The sequence below is a fragment of the Pogona vitticeps genome, chromosome 1 (genome assembly GCF_051106095.1).
Source record: "Pogona vitticeps strain Pit_001003342236 chromosome 1, PviZW2.1, whole genome shotgun sequence".
NCBI classification, from domain to species: Eukaryota; Metazoa; Chordata; class Lepidosauria; order Squamata; family Agamidae; genus Pogona; species Pogona vitticeps.
Genome location: NC_135783.1, coordinates 71,486,972 through 71,500,044, shown reverse-complemented (window position 1 = coordinate 71,500,044; position 13,073 = coordinate 71,486,972). Strand labels below are relative to the sequence as shown.

Sequence of the window (13,073 nt, the reverse complement as noted above, 5' to 3'; positions counted from 1 at the left end):
GGAATTAAACTATGATCATTTTCTCAGAATACACAACTACAGTTACATGATACTTGGCAGGAAAAAGCAATTCGTTGGTTTCTGTTAAAGGAGTGATCAAGAAACTGCAGTTTCTCAATTGGCCCTTCAGATAAATCAAAGGATAAATCACTTCTCCATTGAACTTTACGTGTCCGAACAGCACGATTTTGGTTATTCACAGATTTTATTCAATAAATACCGTGCCCCTGGCTGGCCAGGACCCCATGTCAACACTTGAAGGTGTCAAAATAGTCTTGCTCCCAAACACAATATCTTTAATTCATCCTTTTGATCTGGGGGTCATAAGAACCTTTAAGCTCACTACATCTGTTACTGCATGGAAAGGATTGTCAACACCTATGGAAGGGAACCCTGATAGAAAGAATTCTCACTCTCTTTCTGTGGAGTAGTTCAAAATCTGTGTAAAACTCTTATGCCCTCAAAATCATTAGTACAAAGCATAAACTGTTGATTAATACACACACACGCACACACACGCACACACACACACACACACACACACACACACACACACACACAAGACAGACAGAGAGAACAAACACCATTAATGGTTTGTAGTTATGTTTTAGGGGTGTAAGAGTTATCCATGGATTTTGAATTACATGGGTCCATGAACCCTAATACCCCAGCACTGTTGAAGGGAGAGGTGTGTAAATTTTCAGTTTTTTTAAACTGATGCAGCACCCTGGCAAATTCTTAAAAAAACAAAAACAAAGCACTCCCCCTGCTTCTTCGCTGTGGAGCACAGAAAGTGTTCAATTTGCCAATATCCTGAAGTGGCTCACATATTAAACCATTTCACAATATCAGAAGGAACTGGACAAAACAGGGTTGCTTAAGCTCCTATTTGGCATTTAGTTGCAAGGATCATAAACTAGAAGTTGATAGCACACAATTAATTAAATTAATGGCGAGCAGGACCTGATTCAAGGTTTTTCATTCAGATTTTAAAGTCCTTTATGGCTTAAGCAATAAGAAGCATACCTCTCCTATTTCCTTCTGAAATGTCAAAGTCATCTGTGTTCTACCATATCGAAAAGGCCCATCTCTTTTGGATACATTTTCAAGCCACTTGATTATCAGAGGGATTGAAACACTGAAAGGCAGATTTCCAATAATATGTATGTCTGGAGGATCTATATGAAAAGGAAGAGAAATTCTTTCTAAAAAGTAGCTCTGCATGAATACTCAGTGTTCATGTACTGTAAGCATGCAACACACATTTCTACTATAGAATATGCAAGGCGCATATAATCTACTCCAGCACTGTATGTTTCATATAGGCACACTAGCCATCAAGAAAACAAAATTAATATTCACTTAAATAATATCATCAAAATGACTCAGAGACAAAGAAAATTGATTTCAAACTGTTACGCTCATTATGGCATATATGTGGTCAACAGCCTTGTAAAGTCTTGTATCTCACCTTGTGTTTTTTAAATGAATACAAACATGTTTAAAGGGTTCATGTATATTAAACTTCATTTCAGAGAGGACTGCATAAAAATAAAGTTCAGTATGTTTTTAAGCTAAAGTAACTTAAAATACATAGTGACAGCCCCATGTAGTAAAGAGTGTGCATCATTTTACCTTAATTACATAGAATGGGAAAGAGAAAACAGTATGACATCAACATTATTTTGAATTATTTAATTCTTATGCCTCCAAAAGCTCAGATATTATTTTAGTGTGTTGTGAGAAAGAGACATATCATCTGTTTCTCAAACAATCTTATTTAATCAGGAAAGTAATCTGGAAATTATTTTGGTGAACAATTAGGTCTTTAATTGATGGCAGAAACACCAACGCTAATTTGAAGGGAGGGAACATGGTGAGTTCTAAAACTGAAAAACCAAATGAATGCAAAGTAAGCAAAGCAACTGTATTCAAGAAACATACCCATGCAAGTATATGACAATCAGACAGATACTCTGAGATGTAGAAACTGTTTTGTATTAAATTCTGTTGACAAGCAGCTAGCAGTATTATGCAGCAAATTCCTACAGTGTTATAAATAATTGTACTTCTAGAATACTCACCATCTTCCCAGTTCTTTACAAGATGATCTGGAAATGCTTGGTCCAATTTATATGCCAAAATATCTCCAAGAACAATACGAACTCTTCCTGGAGCAGCTTCAGAAAGCAACTGAGTTTTTTCAAAGAGAAGGGGAGAAACAGAGGATATATTTAGTTAATTCTTTTGAACAATATGCTTTTGCAATCATTCGTAACAAAAGAATCTTTATATTCAAAATGCGTTATGCTACGGAAATTATGTTTATGGCTTGAATATGCCATGAAACGAAAACAAATATTAACTTCTCACAAATATGAGGTATGCACAATGAAAATAACTGGAAGTCTCTTTGTTGACAATCAATATCCACTTCCTACAGAAAATGTGAAGACTTAAAATGTAGACAGGTTTCTCCCATTTTGAAGTCTGAAGTGAGCAGCAAGTGTGCTTCTATCCAACTGGTGTCCCCTTACTTGTGGCATTCTTTTTTAGTGACCCCACCTTTCTGATTGCAGAACCCTGCCTCCCTTTTTCCGTAAAGTTGGAAAATGCTTTGGAGAAATACTGCATGAGCGTGGTGTGCTCGCGGATGAAGGGTGCACTCGCATGCATGCAAGAGTGAGCATGGAGCGCTTGCACGCATGCACAGATGGCCATGGCACACTTGTGGGGGCGCTCACACTCCTGTGTGGGTGGGCAAGGCACCCGTGTGGGCATGTGGGCATGTGGGGGGGAGAGATCTGTCTCCACAGCCCGGTCCAGCAAAGGCCACAGACTGGCACTGGACCACTGGGCATTGGTGACCCCTGCTGTCGACTGCTATCATGCAAACCTCCAAAATCTGCTAAAAACACACACACCTAAAGACCACTTATTCATATTCAGTAATAATTAATGACAATATCTCCAGAGTTTAGTAAAATTGTGTTTACTGCTGTTATAAAAGCCCACTGCTGATAAAGAGGAGTGACTCATTCCTTCTAATCATCACAGTAGAACTGCTCATATGCCCAGGGTTTTTGCCAATACTAAAATTCAAATAATAAAACAGTGCTTTATTTTGCTGTGTAATTATGGTCAAGTGTAATTATACAAGCTCTTGATTGTTCTAGTAGTTGGCAGTGTCTAGAGATGGACCAGAAAATATCTGCAGTGTTTACTAACATCATAATCCAATATCAGCAGATACGCTGGCTTCATGTTTATTGAGCTTTCAACACGTGTCCAAGACTATATTATTCTGTATGGCATTTAGTTTTTTAAATTCACTTTTAAAACATGTAACCTCTTTTTAAAAGAATCTCATTTCTTATATATTATTGCACATGACTTTAGAAGCCCAAGTGAGCAGAAAGGATATCAAGAAATGCTTATTAAATAGTAGTAAATTAATTAATACCAGCTTACGTGCACACAGGAACACACTTCAGAAAAATACCAGCTAGATGTAACTGAAGAATCTCTTTTAAATACACCATTTCCTTGTGTGCTACTGAGACATAATCCTGGCTATCCACACAGCTCCAAGGAAAGACAGAACAGCAAGGGATAACCATCTACAGCCCCTTATGAGGGTCTGAAGCTAATGAAACTAACTTCTGAATAAACAGGATTAGGACTAGGCTATCAGAGGATCTGAAGTGCATTTGTCATGATACATGCATAAACAAGGTACAAGTCTATTTAACTTGTAAAACTTTAATTGGGCGGAAGTCTTCAGATTGTAATTGATACCTCGAGCCCAGGAATAAAACGAGGATCTTTCTCGACTAGCAGGAGTTCTGCCACACCAGCGTTCAAAATGCTTCTTGTGATTCCTCCTGGCCCAGGGCCGACCTCACAAACATAAGCACCTTTCAGTTTCCCGGCTTGTCTCGCAATCTTATCTGCGAAAACAACAATAAAACAAACTAACGCTGCTTTCCTCCATCAAAGCCCAGACCTTCTAAGGTCTGCAATCTAGAGGCAAGTCTCACCGATTTGGGGCAAGCTTCAGAGCTGACATGCACAGGGCTGTAGCACATGAGAAGCAGAACTAACACATTATTTAAATTTGAAACAAACACCCCAAACTGTACCATAAAGTGAAATAAACTGTAGAATTTACTTTATGAACTTTTTAAAAAAAATCTGTCAGAACAGCTACATCTTTCAGAGAACTTCAACTATAAAATGATGTAGCAAAGTAACCGATAGACAAGAGATAAAATTATTTCAAAGGCTACGGGAGGGGGGGATGTCTAAAAAACATAAACCTTAAATTTATTCTTAGGAAAAAAATCCCCCTTATTAACATTATCTTTTCCATTGCAATGAATGTCAGACAAAAGTAAATGGGTTGCCAGGACATTCAACTATTATATAAGAATAAAAGTTGAAATACTGATTACGGGCAAATATAAAAATTCACATTCAGAAAGAAGAACTTGAAGGTGAAAATAAAGAATTATAAAGGTGGTAAGGTGACTTTTTCATACTGAAGAGTATTGGAGTTTTGATTTAAATAAAAACAATAAGTTTTTTTATTATTTAAATAAAAATAGGTTTTTTAAAAAGTTAAACTGTGATTCAAATCAATTTGATTTTAAAAAATCATTGGCTTTTATCCACCCTGCTGAACAGCCAAGAAATAAGAAATACCATGTGAAATATAATTCGAGGGAAATAAGGGCAAACAGAATAGCAGTTTAGGTATCAAAACACATGCAAATAATAAGATGGGCCATAATTTATGTTATATGTCCAATATTTACATGGTGGGTAACAGTCTTTGGAATCTGTGAAGCCGATTACTTCTGAATTATAAATATGCACATCACAATGTCAGTTATCTGTAAAGTTCAAGAGCACTCGAATAATCTGCATTTTAAAAAGCATGCTTAAGCTAGCCATTCTTCCTTTGGAAAACGGTAGACAGGCATTCCCAGTCTGGAAAGTGTTCCTAATCTACAAATATGGGCTAAAAAATATTTTTTCTTGGGGGGGGGGAACCACTCTTTGGCTGTTATTTGCCTTCAGCAATAGAATCTGCTCTAAAAACATTTGATCAGGAGTGGGTAAGTACTTTCAGCACGGAACAGGCACAGAGCTCTACCCAGACTGAAGGTACATCAAGGACTTGGGCCACAAACTTCTTTTCCTTCAAAACAGAAGTAGCCGATCAAAGCAGACACTTAAGAACCACAACAAAGAAAGACCACAACAAAAGGCATGAGCACAGAAACGGGCAGCTGTCAATGCTGTTGTCCCTTGCGTCTGAAGTAAAACTGAACCAGTGGCTGGCTGAGTTCCCTTTCTTCCTCCCAGCTTCTCTGCATCACAGCTGCATGACACCAATTACATCAGGGTACATTTCATGCAAACTGAAGGCATTGTACTGATACATGCTAGCTAGATTCCAGATATTACAGCACATAAGCTTCCTCTTGTACTTTATTATCTTGGAGATGCTCTTCTTTTATAAGGAACATGCCAATACTCCCTAAGCTGGGAAATAACTGCTCACCAAGAGCAAGCTACTTTCCATTAACTGCTTTATTCCAGCAACAAAGATATAACCATTACAGTAGGATCAGAATCCGCAGTTTCACTTTTCTGTGGTTTGAAAATATTAAAAGAAAAAAACCATAAATACCGTATTTTTTCCATATATATTATACTTTTGTCTAAAATCTTTAGACTAAAAATTGAGGTTTGTCTTATACTTGCCTGTATTGTGCTGAAGAGGCTCCAGGTGCTTGCATACAGAGTCTATCCAGAATCAGTGTGGATTTTGAGCTAACAGATCCACCACTGACATGGTATTCTCCCTCAGACAGTTGCAGGAGAAATGTAGGGAACAACAACAGCCACTCTTTGTGGCCTTCATAGATCTCACAAAGGCCTTTGATTTGGTTAGCTGGGATGACCTTTTAAAAATTCTTCCAAGATTGGATGTCCACCTCGTCTCCTTAACATCATCGGGTTCTTTCATGAATAAATGAAGGGCACTGTAGTTTTTGATGGCTCAACATCAGATCCCTTTGACATCCAAAGCGGAGTGAAACAGGGCTGTGTCCTCACGCCAACCCTGTTTGGGATCTTTTTTGCTATCATGCTGAAGCACCCCTTGGAACTGAAACAGAAGGTGTCTATCTCCGGACTAGATCAGATGGAAAGCTCTTTAATCTCTCTAGATTGAGAGCAACAACAACAAGAATGAGCCGGTTAACTGGAACTTTTAGCATGTATACATTACTGAAACGGCAACGTATACGTTGGCTTGGGCATGTTGTAAGAATGGCGGATGGTCAGATTTCAAAAGATCTTCTGTATGGAGAATTAGTGCAGGGAAATCGCCCCAGAGGGAGACCACAGCTGTGATACAAGGATATTTGAAGTGGGATCTGAAGGCCTTAGAAATGGACCTCAATGGATGGGAAACCTTGACATCTGAATATTCAGCCTGGAGGCAGGCGGTGCATCAAGGCCTCTCCCAATTTGAAGAGACCCTTGTACAGCAGGCAGAGGCAAAGAGGAAGTCACAAAAGCAGCAGAATCAGGGAGCCGGACAGGGGACAGATTGTATTTGTCTTCAGTGTGGAAGGGATTGGCACTCTCGAATTGGCCTTCTCAGCCACACTAGATGCTGTTCCAAGTCCTCCATACAGAGCACGTTACCATAGTCTCTCAAGACTGAAAGATGCCTAATCTAATCTAATCTAACTTTCTCAACACCTGAACAGGGTTAGAGGTAAGCAGGTAGTAGTTACTGTGGTTGGTGGAGCAGGACAACTAATAATGCACAGAGCCAGTGGAACTTTCCTCTTGTGCGTGCAGAGCAAGAAAAGAAACATGTGCAAAGGACTGTACCTGCACCGCTGTGTGGATGTTATTGTTATTACTGCTACTACATGCAAGGTGTTAGATGCACCACAACCTTACATTTCTTATATGAATGTAAAGATGGAATGAATATGTTTCTGCAAAAAAAGTGGGTGATGGTTGTGGAGCTGTATGGATAACCACTATTATAACTGTTCTTACCGCTGCTACACATTACTACATATCAGTGGGTGAATTTTGGACATGTGCAGAATTTATGTTTATGCCTGAGCAACAAAGTCTTTTCTGTTTCTGAGTGGACACACATAACCAGAATTGCTGCATGATACCACTTTTCACAGTTTGTGCTGAATACAGCAGACATGCAAGATTGTTTTGGGCCTGTTTCACATGTCTCTTCTACATAATAATGCACTTTTGACTGAAATACTCAGGATTTTAAAAATCCTCCTAGGATCTTCCTGATAGTTCTGTACATTTTATTCAACAAGCAATTTTTACCACTAGTTCTTAAGGAGCAGAATAGGACTATGTTAAAAGCAGCATTTCAAGTGCAGTTTGTCAAGTTTTAAAACATATTTAAGTGCTTTGTCCTTGGGTACTATCCTATGGGTATTATCTGTTATTCATAGCCTATTTCTGTGTATTCGATAATGTTTTAGACTACTTTTCACTACAGCTTGTAGCATTCCAATTCTTTAAAAATAAAGCAACTGAAAAAAAAACAGCAAGTTTAGGTCCTTCTGAGGCACAGAAAAGTAAAAGGTTAGTATCTGAAGTTATAACAGAAACTAAATATGGTATGTGCCTGTTACTCTTGGAATGAGAACTGTGTTACTTCTTGGAAGTCAATTCCCAAGTTCTAGCCCAAATAGTAATCAATAATCTTTAAAAGTTATCTCAGGTATCAAGGCTAGGAAGGAGCTCTGCTTGAGCATGAGAGGCACTGCCAGTAGCAGTAACCACTGGTGGTCAACAATAAGTCATTAAATGAATGAAATAAGGTAATATGAAGTAACACAAACAGATCAATCTATTTTGTACGGAATCAAATTATTGCTTCTCATAGCTCTTTTTCTTCTGGTTACATTAAATTATGTTGACTGACATAGAACACTGTTTTGAGAAACCATTTGTGTTACTCCCATGGGTGGCTGCTTTATGTCATGGACCCTACATGAGAAATAAGAAGCAGGAATTTGTGCCCCTGCTGTATTGGAACCTTCGGAACCGATTTATTTTATTTATAGTACTTAAAAGCAACAAAGTATTTTTTAAACTGGGGTATGGTAAATGAAATTGTATAGTACTGCTGCTTACCTTTGACATCCTATGTTGCTGGTATAGCATGTATTCCAGTTGAAAGTGTGATTCAAGTGAACTGTGTGATCTAAAGAAGTGTTTCTCATGTGTCCAAATAAGTGGGTTCACCTTTTGCTAACATGTTCACTGCTATATTATTTCATTTTGTGCCTGCAATTTATTAGCAAACAATAACTAAATGGAATAATTCTACACTAGTGTGAGCTGCATAACCACAGAAAACATTTTAAGGAAATTTGTGAGTAAATGTTAACAAATGGCAACAAATAGGCAACTAACCTGTAAGTCTCAGATCCAGAAGAAAATTCTGGGACAGCTGTCTTTGAGCTCTGAGGTTGAACAGCTTAATAATCTCTCCTATTGTTGGGAGAGGTGGCAAACGGAAGGTAGCCACTTTTCCTGATGCAGCCATGGATGACAATATTTTATCTTCTCACTAACAAAACAGACACCAGAATAAATTAAATGAAACGTATGCAACCAATTGTCAAAAATAACATTCAGAGTTCTACACATAATTATACATAGAAGGGGAGGGAAGTATTCACATGATCCATCCATAGAAATTACTTTATGATTACATAAGTCAGAATTGACTTGATGTCACATAATTGTTATTAGTGTGACACAGAGCTCTAGAGGATTTGAAAGCTTGTAAAGATTTCTTTGTGAACTGGCTGGATAGCTCAGAAGTTTAGGTACCTGGCTGCGAAGACAGCGGTTGGGAGTTCAATTCCCCATTGTGTCTCCTAGAGCCAGCATGTGTGGTCATGGGCAAGCTGTACAGTCCAAGAACAGCCCCAGAAGAAGAGAATGGTAAAGTACCTCTGAGTGTTCTCTACCTGGAAAACCCTAAATAAAAGGGTCACCATAAGTCAGAATTGATTTGACGGTGCATGATTAAAGGTTACATTCTTTTTAAACTGTATCCTCAGTTACCTTTGATACTTAACAGTCACTCAGTGATTGACATCAGCGTCAAAGTAAACACAAGCCAGGTTCAGAATCATAGAAAAGTGAAGTTGGAAGGGGCCTACAAGGCCATCAAGTCCAACCCCTTGCTCAGTGCAGGAATACAATCAAAACATATATGCCAGGTGATTATCTAAGTTTTTCTTGAATGCCTCCAGTGTTGGAGCACTCACCAACTCCTGAGGTAACTAGTTCCACTGATACTGTTCTAAAAGTTACGACGTTTTTCCTGATATTCAACCGAAATCTGGCTTCCTTTAATTTGAGCCCATTGTTGCATGTCCTGCACTCTGGGATGATTGAGAACAGATCTTGCCCCTCCTCTGTATGACAGCCTTTTGAATATTTGAAAAGTGCTATCATACCACCCCTGAGTCTTCTTTTCTCAAGGCCCAATTCTTTCAGCCTTTCCTCATAAGTTTCGGTTTCCAGCCCCATGATCATCCTTGTTGCCCTCCTCTGAACTTGTTCCAATTTGTTAGCATTCTTCTTGAAGTGTGTTGTCCAGAACTGGACACAATACTCAAGATGAGGCCTAACTAGTGCTGAAGAAAGGTGGACTAGCACCTTGCAGTATTTGGAAACTATACTTCTAGTAATGCAGCTTAAAATAGCATTAGCCTTTTTTTGTAGCCACATCACACTGTTGGCTCATATTTAGCTTGTGATCTACGACAATTCCAAGATCCTTCTCGCTCATAGATTTGCTGAGCCAGATATCCTGTCTTGTAACTTTGCAATTGGTTTCTTTTGCCGAGGTGCAGTACTTTGCACTTATCCCTGTTGAATTTCATTCTGTTGCTTTCAGCCCAGTGCTCCATCTTATCAAGGTCATTTTGAATTTTGTTTCTGTCTTCCAGGATATTAGCTATTCCTCCCAATTTGGTATCATCTGCAAATTTGAAAAGCATTCCCTGCACTCCCTCATGAAAATCATTATAAAAATATTGAAGAGCACCGGGCCCAGGAATAAGCCTTGGGGTACATGGTTACTAACATGGGCAATCTCTATCGTTCACTACTTTGGCTCAATTGGATACTTCCTTACTGTTATATCCAAACACCGAAAGCAGTCGGTGGAATTGGAAAAAAACAGAAGCCTGTTGTTTTTTCTATAGGGCAATTTTTCAGTTTCCCAAGGAAAAAAAATGGAAACATTAAGAAACACAGAAAGTAACCACAATATTTTTCTTTTGGAATGAGTGAATTTTTTAAAGACATCGGTTCACCCAAATAGCTGAGAGATTATGGAAGTCAGTCTGCAAAACTAGAGGACAGTAACTCCTATGCTTACTGTAGACACAGTCCAATTCAGAGATGAGCTTCTGTACCTAACAGGTATGGCCATCTCTATGAAGGAAGCATATAGTAGTCTTTAGGTGCTTTTAGACTGCTGGTTCCCTTCTTCCTTTATTCAGGTTGGTGGAAGACATCACAAATAATACTTTACTACAACATTTGTAGTTTGTTTTCACTCCCAGATGACAAGACTTAAAGACACATATGCTTACACAGTGTAAGATGCAGGTGTCTGCAGCTCTCACAGTAGCATAGTGTATAGCAATGATTTGCTTGTCCAGAATTAAGGGATTTCATTTTTTTTTTAATTCCATAAACACAGTAAATAATGCCGTTTCAGATGGTAAGTTATGAATGACACATTTTATATTGCTAAAGCAATACAATAAATCTATGCTTACATATTCCAGATATTTCAATTTCTCTCCCAAGTTTCCATGTTTTCCAAAAAAACAAAACACTACAGAAGTTTCACCATAATTCATAATTTCTTTACATCTCTACAGATTAAGAGTCACTGCTCAGGTGCAAGGACAGTACAAACTGTCAGTATAAGTGATACCTTGTGGTTGCCAACTGATCAACAAGAGACCTGCCTGACCTGCTGCCGCCAAGTTTTTAAGCAGCCACTGGAGCTGCAGAAATCAATCCGCGACGCTTTTCCAGACTACTTGTAGGAGTAATGAACTGGCACCCTAGGGAGATGGCAAACCCACCACGCCCGGACCACGCCTCGAGCTTGGGTTTTTTTTCGGCTAAACTGACTCCAGAGTCAAAGGGTTCCTTCCTGGGAGGACGAAGCTCGTCGCGAGGAAAAGAATCAGAACGCCAGCAGAAGGCATCGCTCGCGCTCCAGGCTCACGCCCCAAGAGGGACACGAAGGGAACCGGAAGGCGGAAGCGCGAGACACGCTCGCCTTGGAGACACCGGAAATCAGGTAAAGGAATGATAAACACGGCAACGCGTTTCCAAACGGTTCTTTAATTCTTCCTGATTGGCAACGGGGGAAGACTTTATTCTTTTCCCCCTCTCCTCATCGTTATTTTAACTTCCCTCGCCCGCCCGCTTACCCCCAGCTTTCCAACTGACCCTGGATGTGGATGAACGCTAAGCGGAAATGTATCACTCACCTTCACAAACCATAGACAAAGCTGTGGCCGCTCTATCGCTTCCTCTTGTCTCCTCCTTTGGAGGAGCCCATCTTTGCTCCTTTATTGGCTATTCGTTGGTTAAAGAGAAACGCCCCTTTAGCTGCGTTTCGCCTTGGCGTAAGAAGCGTTGAGCGGTTTAACCGTTTCGGGACTTGGTTTCACCTCGGCCTCTCGAGCCGTGTTCACCTCGTGCTTCTCGCCCCTCACGGCGTGGCGACTTCCTCTTGCAGCAGCTCGCTTGGGGTGTGTGTGTTCGAGCCCTTCCCTGACCTGTTTCGTCTCACAGAGGATATTTACTTGTGGATCAGGCCGGGATTGGAGTCCCATGGGGAGAACGGGCAACTTCCCCCAACGTTCATCCTTCCTGATCTTGCCGAAGTGGCTTTTAGACTTCTGAGCATGTGGAGAATGCCTCTCCCACCTCATGAGTAACTTCGTTCGTCTCGTCTAGTCGTTTAGTCGTGCCCGACTCTTCGTGACCCCATGGACGCCAAAGCACGTCAGGCCCTCCTATCTTCCACTGCCTCCCGGAGTTGTGTCAATTTCATGTTGGTTGCTTCACAGACACTGTCCAGCCATCTCATCCTCGGTCGTCCCCTTCTCCTCTTGCCTTCACACTTTCCTAACATCAAGGTCTTTTCCAGGGAGTCTTCTCTTCTCATGAGATGGCCAAAGTACTGGAGCCTCAGCTTCAGGATCTGTCCTTCCAGTGAGCACTCAGGGTTGATTTCCTTTAGAATTGATAGGTTTGTTCTCCTTGCAGTCCAGGGGACTCTCAAGAGCCTCCTCCAGCACCACAATTCAAAGGCATCAATTCTTCGGCGGTCTGCTTTCTTTATGGTCCAGCTCTCACTTCCATACATCACGACAGGAAAAACCATAGCTTTGACTTTTCGGACTTTTGTTGGCAAGGTGATGTCTCTGCTTTTTAAGATGCTGTCAAGGTTTGTCATCGTTAGAGTCCCCTAATATTTCCCTCCTTTAGCAGGAAATATAACTAAACTATGGAGGCAATGCCATCGAAGCTACCAACATGAATTTGACCTGACTCTGGGAGGCAGTGGAAGACAGGAGGGCCTGGCGTGCTTTGGTCCATGGGTTCACAAAGAGTCGGACATAACAACCAAACAACGACAATGGAGGCAATACGAGGTCCAGGGCTGTCAGTATGCATAAAAGGCAACAGCCAGAAGCAATTGGGTCATTCTCCAAAAATTTGCAGGTGTCGAGTACAACCTTGAAGTGATGGTTGTGTCTTAAATTGGGGTGGTTCACTTGTTTCATATCCTCAACATCTTCTGATTATAGTATTTCAGAAACCTAGAGTTATGTCCCCAAGAGAGAGAGAAAGAGACGCTGTTCCTTCTGGGAAACTTTAACACTAGAGTTGGTGCTGATCACAATTCTTGGCCCACTTGTCTAGGCTGGTTTGACACTGGA

The 13,073-nt window shown here is 40.2% G+C and overlaps 1 protein-coding gene across 7 annotated transcripts in view; it reads right to left on the bottom strand.

Annotated features, from left to right (window-relative positions):
* Positions 1 to 11,720, bottom strand: part of TFB1M (transcription factor B1, mitochondrial) — a 40,065-nt gene extending 28,345 nt beyond the window's left edge. Inside the window, exons 1-6 of one of the 7 annotated variants that reach the window (XM_072995052.2) lie at positions 11,613 to 11,720; positions 8,914 to 9,063; positions 8,491 to 8,647; positions 3,799 to 3,950; positions 2,085 to 2,193; positions 1,027 to 1,178 (exon numbers count right to left, since the gene is read on the bottom strand). In XM_072995052.2, coding sequence (XP_072851153.2) covers positions 1,027 to 1,178; positions 2,085 to 2,193; positions 3,799 to 3,950; positions 8,491 to 8,623 — 546 coding nt within the window. In that variant the 5' untranslated portion in view covers positions 8,624 to 8,647; positions 8,914 to 9,063; positions 11,613 to 11,720. The other 6 variants (XM_072995043.2, XM_072995047.2, XM_072995061.2 and 3 more) reach the window with 6 other exon arrangements.
* Positions 11,721 to 13,073: the final 1,353 nt, after the last annotated feature.